The 19,295-nt window shown below is 35.2% G+C and overlaps 1 protein-coding gene and 1 pseudogene across 1 annotated transcript; one reads left to right on the top strand and one right to left on the bottom strand.

The window, feature by feature from the left end:
* LOC125672294 (VWFA and cache domain-containing protein 1-like) overlaps positions 1–13,297 on the bottom strand; it is a 71,249-nt pseudogene extending 57,952 nt beyond the window's left edge.
* A 1,966-nt stretch (positions 13,298–15,263) lies between these two features.
* LOC125672383 (uncharacterized) lies at positions 15,264–18,863 on the top strand. Its single transcript, XM_048908631.2, has 2 exons — positions 15,264–17,245; positions 17,584–18,863. The coding sequence occupies exons 1-2, from the start codon at positions 16,798–16,800 to the stop codon at positions 18,558–18,560; spliced, it is 1,425 nt and encodes a 474-aa protein (XP_048764588.2). The 5' UTR covers positions 15,264–16,797; the 3' UTR covers positions 18,561–18,863.
* Positions 18,864–19,295: the final 432 nt, after the last annotated feature.

Genomic DNA, 19,295 nt, shown 5'->3' with positions numbered 1-19,295 from the left:
ACGGAACGGGATTCAAGATTTAGAATGATTAATGTAGATTAGATAACGCCAAAAAAAAGAGGGGGGAAATGATTCATTGTGATTAAAATCAACAATTTGTAAAGTGTTTACAAGCGATAAAACAACTTTATCTTAAAAGGTAGCATCATAAATTGATTAAGCGAATGAAGTGAGACGTTTGTATAAGAATTTACAAAGCGTTTTATAAGAATTTTGAAATTTCGGCATTGACAGATGTGTTAGCGAGCAGCGATACCTAGGTAGAGAATGAAAAGAAAACACGTGGACTACATCCCCCCGGTGGCAAAACGTCATTAACGCACACATGATAACGTGTATGCGTTTGTACAGGGAGTGTGATAATAACATGTATATTACAACGATAATTCATGATCTTATTAAGTCAACTTAAACATCTTGTGTCTGATTTATTATTTTTTAACTTGTTTTTTGTTTTGTTTTGAACATATTTTATTGATGAAATCAAAAGAATTGGGAACAAGTTCTGACAACTTACAAGTTCCTCTCCTAAAATATTACAATATTTTATGCAAGGTAATAATTAACAGGTAAAATGTACAATGATTAAACGAATCTACAAGTTTCTTCTATAAATTTATGAACAACTGAAAAAATAGTTATATTAGTTTGCAGAGGTAAAATGACATTACCGCATACTACCAATTTTGTATCAATATTAACCAAGTCAAGCATGAAAAGGCGATTAAAAAGATTATTTCTAGCCCTGAAGTAATTTTTACAAGCAAAAAAGAGATGATATACATCTTCATTAATATGTCCACATTTACAAAACGGGGAATTTGTAATATTTCGTTTATAAAGATCATAATTAAGTATACAGTGGTATCTTAGCTTTGTATGAATAATGTTGATATATCGTTTTCCAAAATAGTAATATGATGGTGGTCTTGTAATGTCTGTTATATTTTGCGGAATGAATTGATTGAGATGGCTTCTCTGGCTTCTACATTTAATAAATTCCACTGTTTTACAGAGTCAGGTACAAATGATTTTTTGAATAACTCTAATCTGCATTTTGGAATGTAAAACTGATCTTTGTTTCTAGTATTATAAAGGGATGTACGTACCATCTATCCTTCTGTGTTTAGTAAACCAGAAGTGATAAAAGAATTAGATAGGTTACATGAGGAATATGTTTTGGTTCCAGCTGACAAAGCTAGTAACAACATTGTCTTTGTTTGTAAGGCTCATTATTACAACTGTATTTTAAACGAACTTGGCCTTAATTCCACTTTTGGTAATCATACTTATACTCCAACTGCCCTTTCAAAAGATGAAATTCTTCAAAACCATGCTTCAGTTTTAAACAGATTTAATATTCCAGTCAATGGGTCGAATGAATATGAGTTACCGTACCTATACTGGATTCCTAAACTACATAAAAACCCTTACAAACAAAGATACATTGCTGGATCCAGTAAGTGCTCCAAGCCCCTATCTTTGCTCCTCACAAAAATGTTAACAGCTGTGAAGGAGAAACTTCAAACTTACTGTGCGACTACATATGCCAGAAGTGGTGTTAATCAAATGTGGATTCTAAAAAATTCTAAAGAACTTTTAGTAAACTTGAAATCACAGAATTTTTCCCAAATCAATAGCATTAAAACCTATGACTTTTCAACACTATACACGACCCTTCCTCACGATAAATTAAAGACTAGACTTTTTGACACCATAGACAGTTGCTTCTTCAATAACAACGGGAAAAGGAAATATTCATATCTAGTGATCAGTCATTCAAAAATTACTTTGTTAAACACCACTCTGATTCCACGCACAAGTACTCTGAAGTTGAAATAAAAAAAATATGCTAGAGTTCCTCATTGACAATATCTTCGTGGTCTTTGGTGATCAGGCTTCCAACAGTCTGTTGGAATTCCCATGGGCACGAATTGTGCTCCTTTGTTAACTGACCTGATTTTATATTCATATGAAGCAGAAGTTATTCAAAAACTTCTACATCTGAAGAAAAAATCTCTCGCTGTGGCCTTCAATTCGACTTTTAGATATATCGATGACGTTTTGTCTATTAACAATGATAGCTTTCATTCATATGTCGATTTGATATATCCCTGTGAGCTTGAAATAAAAGACACCACAGGGTCGTCCACTTCTGCTTCATACTTAGATATTTTATTGAAAGTAGACATTAACGGCAAACGGACAACTCAACTGTATGACAAACGGGATGATTTCAGCTTCTCCATCGTCAACTTCCCATATTTATGTAGAATATTCCATTATCACCTGCATATGGTGTTTATATATCTCAACTGATTCGATATGCAAGAACTTGTTCTGGGTATAGTCAGTTTTTAAATCGAGGTAAGTTACTGACAAACAAGTTGATGGTACAGGGGTTTCAACAGTCTCGATTGAAGTCACCATTTCGAAAATTCTATGGTCGTTATAACGATTTACTTCGTCAGTACAACCTCGCATTGGGTCAAATGATGTCTGACGTGTTTCATACCGATTGTTAAGCCGTTCTTGCCACACTGATTTCGACTGCGGATAACTCCGTTTACCTGATCAGAATATAGGGCTCACGGCGGGTGTGACCGGTCAACAGGGCATGCTTACTCCTCCTGGGCACCTGATCCCACCTCTGGTGTGTCCAGGGGTCCGTGTTTGCCCAACTATCTATTTTGTATTGCTTATAGGAGTTATGAGATTGATCACTGTTCGTTATTTTCACCTTGCATTTTCATGTTTATGTGAAATAATTTCATTTAAATAATCAGGGGCGCTACCATTGCAAATTTTAAACATGATAGTCATGTTTGCAATATAATGTCTACTTTGTAGAGTTTGCCAGCGTGTTTCTAAATAAAGGGATTCTCTAGATGAAAAATAAGAAGACCAGTAACAATTCTAGCTGCACATCATTGTACTTTTTAAAGCTTATCAGTATCGTGAACAGAACAGCCATCCCAAACAATTGAAGCATATTCAAGAGTAGATCTAATAAAAGCTATGTACAATTTTGACAGATGATTTCTACCAATTTTGAACTTAAGCTTTTTTAAAAACCCTAATTTTTAAAAAGATTTATCAACTATGGAATCATTGTATAAAGACCAACTGAGGTTATGTGACAATAATAAGTCTAGATGACGATGGACTGGAACACACTCCAATCTATCACCTTGAAAAAATAATTTCGGTAAAATAGAATTATCTTTTTTCGAAAAATAAACAGCTTTAGTCTTGGATGGATTGAATTTGAGTAGCCACTTATTTGACCATTTTTGTAGTATATGTAAATCATTTTAACTAACAGAGAATTCGTGACCGCAGCACGGGAGGAATTCTGGCTATTCATTTCTAAACTAAATACTTGTATACCTTAACATTTATATTAATAATCAGATGACTTTTAATTCCATTCAAGCATAAATTCTGTGTTAGGCTTTTAGCTATTTCATATATTATGAAATAAATCTGTTAATTCCTCTTCCTTTGGGTCGTAAACTTCACCCTAGTTTACATTGGTTCTGTTTCAATCTTTATTTCCCGCTGCATCTCTTCAATTTTAACAACAATCCGCAGGATATCGGTAAATTTACGAACTTTCACATAGATTCATCCCAAATGAAGCATATCTTTTTTCCACATCGGACTCGTTCGCTTTGAAATTTGATGTGATACATAAATATATATTGTACGAGATGTAGAACTAAATTCAAATTCAGTTATCTTAGACATATCTAGTTAGATTAAAAGCAAATTTGATTTAAAAAGGCTATGTTTTGGGGGAAATTGTTCAAAAAATTATTATATCTTTTATAATGTTGTTTTCGGGTGGGGGTGTGTTACCTTTTATTCATTGGATAGGTTCATGAAATCTTTTCTTAAAGTAGCACCCAGGATAAAGTTATAAAATTTGAAAGGGGTTCAATCATAATTCAAGTCTTTTTCAGCAAGCTTATCTTATTTTTCTTCTTCATTTGTGAAACAACATACTGTCACAATCTGGGGGTTGGGGGGTGACAAAGCCGGAAGAAAGCATGGTACCAACAGGAACTTGCTTGATATTTTTATTAAAATTATTAAGCAAGCGTCTATTGGTACATTCATCCACATAATTCACCGTTTTAAAATGCATAATATTGCATTAGTATAAGGTATTAATATGAAATGATGGATTCTGAGGATGACTTCCTGTTCTCTCTGTAATTTCTGCTTCCCTTGTTCATAATAAGCCTTTTGATTTTACAAAATGCTGACCTCATCAACTTTATTGCGTAACATATTTTCCATTTCGCGTTTTAGTAACACTCTGCTCAAATTCCGTAAGCGCCGAGTATACATAATGTAGTCCTAAATTTTGCAGCCCTTCACCGGCAATGACGTCTCCACATATGACTGAAAGATTCTCGAGAGGGACGTTAAACAATATTCAATCAATGTAATGGAAAAGTCAACTGTAGTCATCTTTTGAAATTGAACGCGGGATGAGAAAACTGGTAGTTCCGGCGAAGAAATGTAATAAACGAGTGCATATCACAACACCAATCACATCCGAGGTTTGTATGAAATGTAGCGGAACCATCGGAGGATTGCAGATTTTACTTAAATCGACGATTGTTACGTTACATTTGTTTCACAATAATTGGCGTAAACACTTCCTTCTGCTGTCGAAATTGCAAAGGATGTGTGCTTCTAGAATTAATATTGCATAAAATTTGACGAGTCCCATGGGCCTTAATGAGTACCTGAACATATAGTCAGGAAATTGGTCATGGTTTCTTCAGAGTTCCTTGTTAATGATTGGTGAGAAGTGATGATACAGATTCTCTGATGAAAGATTGATTATGGTTTAACGCCGTTTTTGCAATATTTCGGCCATTTTACGGCGGTTAACTAATTCAAATATGTTTGGTTGTGGGTGTTTGAGTTTCCCTGACGGCCCCCAGTGAGCCTAAAGTGTATTTCGTATGGGCGTAAAATCACTACATTCTAAAATAATGCGATGTATAGTTAATGAACAGTCACAAGATATACATTCTGGATGAAGTTCTCTGTTTTGCAGGTGAGAATGGGTCAATTTGGAATGTTCGATGCGTATTCTTGAAGTAATCACTTCGTCTTGGCGTTTCATTACGATGTTACACGGTTTGTTTACTTTGTTTTGTATAGGGTAAAGTTTACTTGTATCACAGAAATCCCAATAGATTTACCAAAGAGAATTTACATACAGTTTTATGTAATATTTCAAATCAGCGTAGGGAATTTTGAAGCGTACGATATCCTCTTGAAGTGCATTTTTAGCCGCTTTATCTGCTTTGGTGTTGCCATGGATACCAATGTGACTTGAGATCCAGCAAAACTCAACAATTTTACCTTGTTTAGTTAAAAGATAGTACAGTTTTAGAATATCTAAACTATATGGATGGTCCATATTCATGTTGTTTATTGACTGTAGACATAATAGGGAGTCTGAAAATATAGAAAATGTTCGTCATTAGAAATTTTAATGTACTCAAAAGCAAACTGAATAGCCTTTGCTTCGGCAGTATAAATTGTTGCTTCATTCGGACGCCGTGCAGAGAAAACGTCGTCTGTGATAACTGCAGCAGCGACTTTATTTTGGTCTTTTCTACCATCTGTATAGATATCAATTGTAGACTGTTTGGATTGTTTTATTTTTGATAATTTTGCTTGAAAATAACGGCATTTGTTTCAGATTTTTTATATTCAGGACCTGATGTGTCTATTTTGAGTTTTAGTAATTCCCATGGTGGTAGAAGTGGAAGATAACGAACAGTGATCAATGTCATAAGCAATACAAAATAGAGAGTTGGGCAAACTCGGACCTCTGGATATACCAGAGGTGGGATCAGGTGCCTAGGAGGAGTAAGCATCCTCTATCGACCGGTCACACCCGCCGTGAACTCTACATCTTGATCAGGTAAACGGAGTTATCTGTAGTCAAAATCAGTGTGCCAAGAACGGCCTAACAATCCCTTTGAAAGACATCAGACAGCATTTGACCCAGTGGTAGGTTATATTGGCAAACTAGATCATTATAACTACCATAGAATTGCGAAATGCTGACTTTAAACGGAACCCCTGAACCATTAACGCTTTTGTCAGTAGCCTCCCTCTGAATCAGTTGATTGATATAAATACCATTTGAAGGTGATAATGGAATATTGCTATATTAATATGAAAAATTCACGATGGAAAAGCTGATTTTCTCCTGTTTGTCCTAAAATTTAGTTACTAATGTATCGTGAATACATGTATCTACTTTCAAAAAAAATATCTAAGTATGAAGCAGAAATGGAAGACTCTGTGGTGTCTTTATTTCGAGTTCACTGGGATATATCGAATCGACAAATGAAATGAAAATTATTATTGTTAATAGAATAATAATTCTTGTGAGGCGAAATCACTGAAATATTAATTAAGGAATAAACAATATACATTTTACACAATCAGCCAATGATTAAAAGGGAGACAATTCTATACAATATAACGAAATGGTCATACTATCTGTAAGTTAAATTAAGTTGCTTTAAATTACAAGATTAACATTTCACTAGTTTGTTTGTATACATAAAAAGACTTGAGTCTTTTTTTTTTACACAACACAGAGTTAAGGCTAAAATATCCCTCTTAACCTTGCATTCAGAAGGTCAAAAGTTTGGCTGTGAACATTAAATGAGTTATATTTTTGATATCTATCATTGAAAATGAAATAATATTTTCTTAAAAAACAACCAAAAAACAAAAACAAAAAAATAACAAACAAAAAAAAAAAACAAAAAAAAAACACGTGAACCAGTTCCTTTAAATGTATCTTAATGGCACAAATATCCTCGCAATCATTTTAGATAATGACCACATTCTTTAACCTCTCCATCAATAGGGATCACATTTTAGATATGACTTTGGGCGTCTTTTACGTATGTGAAATTTCGCGTGAAGCACCTTTGACCAAATATAGACATGCAAACAGTATGTGAACTTCATGTTGGGAGACGTTAATGAGATATGTTCAGTATGTGAACTTCATGTTGGGAGACGTTAATGAGATATGTTCAGTATGTGAACTTCATGTTGGGAGACGTTAATGAGATATGTTCAGTATGTGAACTTCATGTTGAGAGACGTTAATGAGATATGTTCAGTATGTGAACTTCATGTTGGGAGACGTTAATGAGATATGTTCAGTATGTGAACTTCATGTTGGGAGACGTTAATGAGATATGTTCAGTATGTGAACTTCATGTTGGGAGACGTTAATGAGATATGTTCAGTATGTGAACTTCATGTTGGGAGACGTTAATGAGATATGTTCAGCATGTGAATTTCATGTTGGGAGACGTTAATAAGATATGTTCATCATGGATGTTTCTTTTATTTTGTTACATATATTTTCAACGACAGTTAACCAAAATAACTAAGTTTTAGTTTTGGTATCACTAACAAACTACACTCACCTTTTCTACAATTTCTGCCCAAGTGTCTGTTGGTTTGTCGTATACAAGGCTATCGTAATACGCCTACACAGAACAAAAATAAATATTGAATATCATTGAATAAATCACAGTACCTCTTATTTACATTGAAATGTTACAGAATTAACTACCTGCAGATTGGGTGCACCGATTCCGTTTCTATCCATCCTTGTAAGGTCATTAGAAAATTTTAATCCGGTCAAAAGCTGTGTATCCTGGGAAAGGACAACCCATGGCAACAGAGACAACAAGACCAGATATAAATTCATACTCCTGAAATGATTGTTTAGGTTTTTTACTGAGGATTCAGTAGTTAAGACCAGTTGATATAAATGAAGCAGGAACTATCTAATACCCTCATTATACAATTCACATTTATTATACCCGACCTTTCACGTCTCCATATGAATGAAAAATTGTCAAGAGGGACGACAAACCATATACAATCATTCAATCTTTAAAAGAATATTGCTCGTATCTTCTTTTGTTTTAGCAGTAACCAATTAAACTTTTTGATTATGATAGGCGGTCTCCTTTAGATGTTGTAATGAAGTTCTTTTGAATTGTATGTAGGCAATAGAGAAATGATGAATCGTAGAATAAATAAAAAGAACATTTATTTAACAATAAGATAAGAAATATAAAGATGTTTGAAAAACAAAGAAATCTCACTTTCACATACGCACACACATACTCTTTCACCGAGAAAAAAATATAAATTGATATAATAAACCTGGCAATACTGAAAATGAATATAACGTATAACTGTCAAAACAATTCAATAGTCAATAAAACGACTATATCAGTCCAGACTGAAAGTAACTGGTAATAAATGTATTACAAAATGGTTCAAATAGTAGCAAATTCCGCTAACTACAGAAAAGGGTTAAACAGTAGTAAATTACGTTTGTAAATACCAAATTTCTCAAATTCCTTTTTGATAAAATGTTAATTTACTGAAACTCAATATGAAAATTTAGTTCTATCGTCTTGACATTAGTTTAGGGTATTATCGTCTTGTGACATTAGTTTTGGCTAGTATCGTCTTGTGACATTAGTTTAGGCTAGTATCGTCTTGTGACATTAGTTTTGGCTAGTATCGTCTTCTGACATTAGTTTTGGCTAGTATCGTCTTGTGACATTAGTTTAGTGTAGTATCGTCTTGTGACATTAGTTTCCGGTAGTATCGTCTTGTGACATTAGTTTCCGGTAGTATCGTCTTGTGACATTAGTTTAGGCTAGTATCGTCTTGTGACATTAGTTTAGGCTAGTATCGTCTTGTGACATTAGTTTTGGCTAGTATCGTCTTGTGACATTAGTTTTGGCTAGTATCGTCTTCTGACATTAGTTTTGGCTAGTATCGTCTTGTGACATTAGTTTTGGCCAGTATCGTCTTGTGACATTAGTTTTGGCCAGTATTGTCTTGTGACATTAGTTTAGGGTAGTATCTTCTTGTGAGATTAGTTTTCGGTAGTATCGTCTTGATACTTTACTAATGTCACAAGACGATCCTAACCAAATCTAATGTCACAAGAAAATACTAACCTAAACTAATGTCACAAGACGATACTACCCTAAACTAATGTCGCAAGACGATAGTAACCTAACCTAATGTCAAAAGACGATAGTACCCTAAACTAATGTCACAAGACGATACTAGTCAAAACGAATGTCACAAGACGATACTACCCAAAACGAATACCACAAGACGATACCAACCAAAACTAATGTCACAAGACAATACTGGCCAAAACTAATGTCACAAGACGATACCAACCAAACCTAATGTCACAAGACAATACTGGCCAAAACTAATGTCACAAGACAATACTAGCCAAACTAATGTCACAAGACGATAGTAACCTAACCTAATGTCAAAAGACGATAGTACCCTAAACTAATGTCACAAGACGATACTAGTCAAAACGAATGTCACAAGACGATACTACCCAAAACGAATACCACAAGACGATACCAACCAAAACTAATGTCACAAGACAATACTACCCTAAACTAATGTCACAAGATGATACTACCTAAAACTAATGTCACAAGACGATACTGGCCAACACTAATGTCACAAGACAATACTACCCTAAACTAATGTCACAAGATGATACTACCTAAAACAAATGTCACAAGATGATACTACCCTAAACTAATGTCAGAAGACGATACCAGCCTAATCTAATGTCACAAGAAAATACTAACCTAAACTAATGTCACAAGACAATACTACCCTAAACTAATGTCACAAGATGATACTACCTAAAACAAATGTCACAAGATGATACTACCCTAAACTAATGTCAGAAGACGATACCAGCCTAATCTAATGTCACAAGAAAATACTAACCTAAACTAATGTCACAAGACGATACTACCCTAAACTAATGTCGCAAGACGATAGTAACCTAACCTAATGTCAAAAGACGATAGTACCCTAAACTAATGTCACAAGACGATACTAGTCAAAACGAATGTCACAAGACGATACTACCCAAAACGAATACCACAAGACGATACCAACCAAAACTAATGTCACAAGACAATACTGGCCAAAACTAATGTCACAAGACGATACCAACCAAAACTAATGTCACAAGAAGATACTAGCCAAAACGAATGTCACAAGACGATATTACCCAACACGAATCTCACAAGAGAATACCAGCCTAAACGAATGTCACAAGACGATACTATCCAAAACTAATGTCACAAGACAATACGAATCAAAACTAATGTCACAAGACGATACTACCCACAACTAATGTCACAAGACGATGCTGGCCAAAACTAATGTCAGAAGCCGATACTGACCAAAACTAAAGTCACAAGACGATGCTAAGCAAAACTAATGTCAGAAGCCGATACTGACCAACACTAAAGTCACAAGACGATGCTACCTAAACTAATGTCAGAAGACGATACTAGCCAAAACGGTCCGAACTAGTAATATACACATTCTTCTCAGATGTGAATATTATTTCAATCAAAGCAGCTTCTCCTGAACCATTCCTTATGAATTCTATCAGAAGTCACCATCATGATCTGAGAGTCGGACAGTGATCTCTCAATGGCGCTAAATAAAGTTTAAAATGTTTCATCATGGAGCTTGGGTAGCAGCGGACAGTTTCGCACTATAGGCCCGGTCAACTGTTTCAAAAAATGGAAATACCCCATATTTGAAGTGATATTACATGTGTAAAAATGTATACAATAATTTTAGGATGCATGTCAAATGTAGCTGAGTGCTTAATAAAAATGTTGATATACAACATGTAGGTGTCACCATGATTCCTAGCATAAAGATGGGTGCAAATACGAAACTAAGACACGTGGTCAGTTGCTGAAGAAATTCCAGTGAAAACATGCAGGGTCCAGCAAAAGGTCTGTAGCTGTGAGGGAAGGTGGATGGCCCCATATGAGAGGTAGATTTTTTAGAAGGGCAGATAAGGTTCTTGATTGTGCACAGTGTCTAAATCCCCATGTTTGGTACTGTGATGGTTTGCGTGTGGGGGGGGGGGGGGGGGGGTGCGGATTAGCCCAAATGAGAGAAAATCACAGCAAAAAGGAGAACTTGCTCAGAGCATGTTTTCTGCACCAGCACCAGTATTTATAGACTACATGTAATTTAGGGTCATAATTTATTAACTACACTAATATGAAATACAAGTATTGACATAAAAGGGAAATATGATTTTTCATTAGTCTATCATAATCTGACTAAGATGTATACCCCCTATCCACATGTTTCAGAACCAAAGAAACTGTCCCCTGCCACCTTGTTAAAGAAGTTGAAATGACAACCCGTCCAAGTTAACTGCACTGCATAAAAAATAGTTTCTGCTAGGCTTAAAACTCTACAGAAACATAGGTACACTATACACATGAGGCGTTCTTTAGTATGGAAATTTCCTGTTTCAAGTTTCAGCACTGCAGAAATTTAGGGTGTCCTATTGATGTAAAAAGTGACGTATGAGTATAATACATTGTACAGATATCTGTGTACTCGTAGCTGTAAGGGAATGATCATTAAAACAGGTGACATTACTTTTCACATGGAATTTTGAAGGATATAGCATGTTGTACATTAAGTTTGTTTAGTTTATAGATGTGTCTATTTGTTCGATGCGGATTATATTTTCTATGCGATATGGGGTGAAAAATTTGAATGCGTATTGATCATTCTATTTTACACTGAAGATGTGGGCATCTATAGGTTTGACCAGGGACATTTCGAAAATCCAGAATATCTAATCGTAGCAAGGGAATCCTCGTTAATATTGGTGATGCCACACTTCGCACGAAAATTTTAACGATAAGGGTAAAACATCATTTGATAAATTTGTAAAGGCTAACAATGCGGCATTAAGGATCGTATTTTTCTATATGTCATAGGATATAAATTTTGAATTGGAATAGTTCAATGCGTATGTCTTTGCTTGCTTTAATATAATTTAAAAATCGTTTACAGTGTTTTGATGGTTGATCTTTTCATCAGGTTAGTGATGCGTGTATATTTTTGGGAGTTGATCAACTCCTCTATGCAGTCACTCGGCTCAAAGGGGTGTGTACCTTAGCACATCTTTACGAACAGATGTAAGGTTCAGTGCTAGCTGCAGATAGTTCGTAAACTCTTTACATATTACGCGTTTCAATGCATAATTTCTGTAAAATTTACCTTTCTAGCGTCGGTCAATGGATTATATAAATTGAAGAACGACCAAAATATCACTAGAAATACAATCTAATGTCAACAGCGATATTTCACACTATCCAAAAATTCCTACACACAGACAGAATATCACCGATCATAACATACAGTACAGGACTAAAACACGGTGCCCCGCCGACTGAAAGCGTGCGAATAGGAAAAAGTCGGTGTCTTTGAAATTGCGATTTCTGCGTATAAAAAGCAGTTGCGTGAACCTTTCATTTTCATAACGAAGCAGGCAACGTTAAATAGATTCTACTCTCCAGTATGTACAATAAGGATCGGGTTACAAAGGATGTTGTTTTAAAGAACTGATAATTACCAAACTTAAGGATAAATCAAATTATATGAATACATGTATATCAGCTGGCGTTTACATAGTGTGAACTTCTCTCATATTTCTAAATGAAAAGGAATTTTCAGTTTGAAATTAAATATTTTCAACATCTCTGACTAAAAGGGTGTGTGTGTGTACCATGCACAACTCGGATATATTTACCTGCCACACTCGATTGCGTTTGATTGAGACTTGAATCCACACAGGATGAATTTAAATAGGTAAGGTATGATAACCATACGATATCGCCACGGTTGATGCACATTTTCCGCATTCTGGTTCTTTTCAACAAATTACGATGTCGGTTAAAAATTCTACATAGGGTAGTTATTGTAAAACACACACACACACACACACACACACACACACACACACACACACACACACATATATATATATATATATATATATATATATATATATATATATATATTCATTTTGCATGGTCTAAATTACTGTACGATTTGATTAAGTAATAACTGAACGAAATAAATATTTACAACGTATAAAGGGGCATGCATATTCTAATAGCAAAACAGCGTACATGTATGCAGTAACAGTAAATAATAAAGGACTCGCAATCACGTTTGGAATTCAGAAACATTTTAAAGATTGAATCAAAATTTCGATTTCAAACATTGTAAAAGAGAAATGTTTATCGCAGAAAATTAATTAAACTAAACTCACCCACAAAAATGTAGCTATGTGCGAGTGTCTCTCAATAGGCCTTTGCTTTACTTCCTGTTTTGGAAATACACAGGATCAGTGCTATAGACCATGAATAAAAACTATTTTTTCAATGAAATTTTATGGCAAAATTTTAAGGTGCCACCTTATTTTTCTATTTTATCATTTACATATATACAAAGGATAAACTATACTATTACATTATCGGCGACAAAAATACCTTAAAAAATTGAAGTAAATAAATTTTACATTTGTACATTGAAAAACAAGAAGGGAAAAAGAAGTGAGAAAAGTATATACTAGTATACAATGGTAATAATGAGATCAAATTTTGCTGAACACTTACAGTAGAAAAAAAGCCATACTAGACATTCCTTTCACAGGCTTTGATGTTTACATAGCCTATTGTAGAGTGCACAAGAAGTGACTATGTGCTTAGCGTTTAGTTTCCTAACATTGATGATTTCCGAATGCCATAGGACTGTGAGCGTGGGGAGTCAGAGAAGAGTGAGGGATATATCGTATTCTGGTAGGGCGCAAAGTTCAGCTTCCAGGTGTACGCCGAATAAGTCTGATATAGAATTCCACCATACGGTATGCTGGTTTGAGAGTAATGGACAGGAGACTGCTGCGTGTGAGAAAGCGTCAGTAATAGCGTGACCACACAGCACACAAAGGACTGGTGTTTCTAAGAGTTTAGACACAATAATCTTGCACGTAAATTTAAGGTTCTGAATTTCACTAAGGGAGTTTGCTGAATGCCACATGCAGGTTGGCTTAGATATGCAGAAGATGGTGTTGAAGCGGAAGAAATATGTATCAATATTGGTTCGGTTGTTACGTTGAGAAGTTTGGTTTTTGTACACGGAAGAGCGAACTATGGACTTATAGGATGATTTCGGAGGGAATGATCCGGTTGAAATCCATGTATGGAGATAATCCGACAGTTGGTAAGTCTGCAGGAGAGACAAGGCATCTGGAATGAAGCCCATTTGGTTCTCGGAAAGCTGATACAGAAAAGAGAACAATCGTGATGTAAAACGTTTTTAGGAAGGTAGTTGGAGTCCATTCGACAATGATTGATCTGGTGAGTTTTGGGAGATTGAGATACAAAAAGGTTGATAAAATTTACCTTGCCGAAAGCCTTGTTGGACGGGGAACCAGTGTGATTTAGTCTGAGTGACAATTACAGCACTTTCAGTATCATAGTGACAGTCGTCTGTGACCTTCCAAATCTTGCCTCTAATACCTAAATTGTGTAGCTTAACCATTAGCCCTCTTCTCCACACGGTGTCGAATGCTTTACTTGTGTCTAAAAAGCCTATGTATACGTTACTGTCCATTTCTAGATTATGATACAGAGTTTCTTGGAGATTAAATGAGGCACTAAAACACACTAACTCTTTTTGAAATCCTTGCTGCTGTATATTTGGAAAAGGTTGAATGAGAGCTAAAGAGTTAATGACAACATCAAACTTTAAACAATTAAAGAATATAATGTACATGTTACGTACATCCATGAATTAGTCTGATGTCCTTCCTAACATGTTTATATATTAAATTATATGCATTGTGTTCTCCACCTTATGGACATACACATGTATATGTATTAGTTATATATTTGTACCCCTGGCGATGGTGTTTAAATACTAACTTGTATATTCATGTACCTCGTTTACCATTGCATGAATGGTTTGAGTGCATAAATTGATTGAAATGAACTGAAGAAATTCTTAAAGATTTCAAAAACAAACCTTCTAAAGAGAGGGGTGGGGCATAGTGATAATGAAATCAATCAAATCATAAGTGGTACTTGTTAACTATGATCGAGCTACCTGTTATTAGCTGTAATTAAAAGCAAAACAATCAACAACAAACCACAAAAAACCAACAGGGTATACCCCTTGTTTTCATCAGAAAGCAGATCCATGCGAGATAACTTAATCTTCAGTGGCATAGCATAGGACAGAAACGACGATTGTGAGGAGGTCCTCAGAGACTTTCTGCAAAGAAAACTCCTCGTTGATTATGACATATCATTCAAAAGAGTACAGAGAATGGGAAAGTATAGAGAATACGCTGAGAGACCTCGAAACATAGTGGCGAAATTCTCATTCTATAAGGACAGGGAACATGTCCGACTCTTGGCTCCGTGCCGACTGAAAGGATCCCGTTATTGGGTGAACGAGCAGTATATTGCGGAGGTGGAAGAACGGCGGAAGAAACTCTATCCAGTCACGAGGCAGGCCAGGGCCGAGTGTCGACGCGTCAAACTGGTGAGGGATGTCCTGTACGTAGACGGCGAGATGTACGTATCAGAGACGGAGCCGGAGCGTCGCCATGGGAATTCTGATAATCCTGCGCGTAATTCGATACACGAAGCATCGAACCCTGGATCCCCCTGGAACAACCGTCCATCGGAGATGAGACAGTCAGCGAAGCGTGCGCGTCAAAGCTCGACCCTTGACCGACGCCGGAGATCAGACCTCAAAACTGAAACTCCTTTCTCTGAATGTGTGCAGTTTGAAAAATAAACTGAAATATGCTGAATTCAACGAGCTTATTAACAGTTACGATATAATTGGACTTACTGAAACAAAAACCGGTGACTCGGACACTTTTCAAATACCCGGATTTGTCACCTTCTTTAAAAATCGAAGGAAATTATCCAACACTAGATCGGGAGGTATTATGATTGCATTTAAAGATGAAATTGTAAAATATGTTAATATTATTAATACTGATTGTAAATATTGTTTTTGGTTCAAAGTAAACAAATTTAAAGTAGTCCTCAATACTAATGAGGGTGCTTTATTTGGTGTGGTGTACAATCCCCCTGAGGGAAGTAAATAATCTTCCAACGATTGTTTTCTAGAAATAGAGCAAGAATTAATCACATTGTCAAATGAAATTAAATATGTATGTGTTCTTGGTGATTTTAATTGACGAAAAGGTCATTTATATGATTTTTTCATCCCAGATAATTATTTATCAAATGCTAGACAATATGCTGATTCTTTCAAACACGGTGTTGAAACCCGTTCACTCATTTTTGAGAAATTTCAAACTCCTTTAAAAAGATGCAATGTCATTAGATTTCTGTAAAACTCCATTGGCGATAATTAAATCGCCGTAAATCGAAGAATTAGGAGCAACGCTCTACTGACACACATATTCTCAAAAACTGTTCTTAATTTCGTGTTTCATTTAATATCGTTTTATATTTAATTTTCTTTCTTTTTTTTTTTATACTTTGATTTCGTTTTTTATTTAACTTTTTCGTTTTTATTTATCAATTTCATTGTTTTGTTTGATAATTTCGTTTTTATCTAGTTTTGTTTTTCTATATATTAATTTCGTTTTTTATCTAATAATTTCGTTTTTTAAATTTAGCTTTGATTTGTACTAATGGGCTTCCGTTGATATCATCATATGAAACGCAGACTTTCAAACAACTTGAAAGGGACTACGTACATCAAGTGACAGAATCATGTAAACTAATAAGATTTTGCTTCTATTTTTAAATCTAAAACTCCAGTTTATAGATGTTTGAGATTCACAGTCTAACCGATATGGAATACATTCGTATCAAAGAAGACAACAACACTGGAGATCCGATTGTTATTTCACGTGAAGACATCATTACTGCCATATCATCACTTAAACGCAGGAAAGTACCGGGCGCCGATAACATCTCAAACGAACATATTCTTCTTTCTGGTAATCTAATTGTGGGATGTCTCGCCAATCTGTTCAGCGCAGTTATTAATAGTTTGTTTTCATGTGACGTCAATAAACCGGAAGTCGGCCATATTGGCGATATTGATTCACACCTGCAGTATTACAGGCTTCCAAAGGTGATTAACAATCAAGGTAACGAATGTAAAGCGTTGTCAGAGGAGAGAAGGAGGTTATGGATAGCTAGTCTACAACAAAACTTCGCTGGAAAAAACCTTGAGAATATTAGAATCTGCTCTGCACATTTCATCTCTGGTAAGTTTTATTTTAGAAGAGAATTTCAATCAAACAATATTTGGAGAGAGTTTTTTTTTTCTTCGGGGGGGGGGGGGGGGGCAGTAACAGTCAAACACGTAAGGTAGGTTAACATGCATAGATCAGCAAACGATGTGAATGAAAATTGTTACACTTACACTGTTTCTCTGCATAATTAATTTTACAAGTTTTGTCCACAGAAATGAAAGATATGTATTTCAATGTCAAACCTTAACAATAATATTTGAACTTTATATTATCAGGGTTTTTTTGTTTTATATATATATATTTAATTATTCAAATTTATATTTACAAAAAAATGTATATTTTTGTTTTAGGAAAAAGAGCAAATCTTTATGAAAAAGACAATCCAGACTGGGTGCCATCTCTTGACATGAAAAAACCCCCAACTCCACCAGTAGATAGCAAGTTGCCAAACACTGACAATCTGCAATCACCTAACTTTGAGCGATTCAAAAGAAGAGAGACGAGAACTGAGAAAAGGAAAGTCAAAGATGCTGTTGATTCTTTGCTACTGTTGCAGGAATCAGAGAACAGAGAACAACTGAGCTCAGATGAAGAGTCAGGAAATGCATTACAAACAGAGATATCCGAAGACCTGATTGAATCAATGACAAGTGAATTACAAAAACTTCGAACGGAGAACATCAAACTGAAAGCTGAAATGGATTTAGCTGCAAATAAATTTGATAAGCAATATTTTGATGGTAAAAATGACAGAGTGCTGTACTTTACTGGACTTCAAACATTTCACATTTTGTTGGCATTATATACATTTCTTGAGCCAGCATTACCAGTCAAGAAGACAGTGAACAAATTTAAGATGTTGATTCTTACATTAATGCGATTAAGACTTAATGTATCAGCTTCCTTTCTTGCTTATGAGTTTAATGTATCATCTGCAACAGTATCGAGGATATTTTCTGTTGTGATAGATGTAATGTATGTGAGAATGAAACCATTAGTATTTTGGCCATCACTACACGATCTACGAAAAACTATGCCAATGCAGTTTAGAAAATGTTTCGGAACAAAATGTGCTGTAATTATAGATTGTTTTGAAATATTTATTGACAGGCCTACAAATCTCAAAGCTAGGGCTGAAACCTGGTCAAGTTATAAACACCATAATACTGTGAAATTTCTCATAGGCATAACACCTCAAGACACAGTGTCATTTATTTCAAATGCCTGGGGTGGAAGAGTGAGTGACAAACATGTTGCAGAAAACTCCGGTTTTTTAACAACATTTTCCCTGGAGACTTGGTACTTGCAGACCGGGGTTTTGATATAGATGAAAGTGTGGGCTCAATGATGACCCAGGTAAAAATTCCAGCATTTACTCGTGGCAAGTCACAACTTTCACCTGTAGATTAGAAACAACAAGAAAGATAGCTCATGTGCGCATACATGTAGAACGAGTCATTGGGACTGTTCGTCAAAAGTACACAATTTTGAACGGACCAATACCCATAGACTTTCTGATACGCAAAGAAAATGAATCTCACACTTTAACTGATAAGATTGGATTTGTATGTTGTGCCTGTGTGAATTTAAGCAGTTCTGTTGTTGATTTTGAATAATAAATATGATTCTTATCTAAAATTCAGTTTTATTTTGCATCTCGAAGTAAAATAAAAACAAAAAGAACGTACATGTATCAGAACAGCTATGCTTATTACTTTTGAGTGTCTGTGTGCAGATAGTTTCAATCCATGCACATGTAAGCAACAGTTAAATTCTTGTCCCTTATGAGTGATATATGCCAATTAAAAACAACATGAAAAAATAAGAGAATTAATGATCATTTATTTCTTAATAAATTTCCCCCTCTTTTTTCTCTGATATTTGTCAAGTTTTCTACAGTCTGGACAGTACCATTTACCCCTAGGGGCACTACTTATACCAAGACACAAATAATGGAACCAATGAACTGGGCATTCCTCATTGTCGCACAGTATCATTTTGCCAGACTCTACTTGAGCACAAAAACACCAAATTTCCTCATCACCACTCGTTCCAGCATTTG

This window comes from Ostrea edulis, chromosome 1, assembly GCF_947568905.1.
Source record: "Ostrea edulis chromosome 1, xbOstEdul1.1, whole genome shotgun sequence".
Lineage (NCBI taxonomy): Eukaryota > Metazoa > Mollusca > Bivalvia > Ostreida > Ostreidae > Ostrea > Ostrea edulis.
This window is presented reverse-complemented; position numbering and strand designations above follow the sequence as displayed.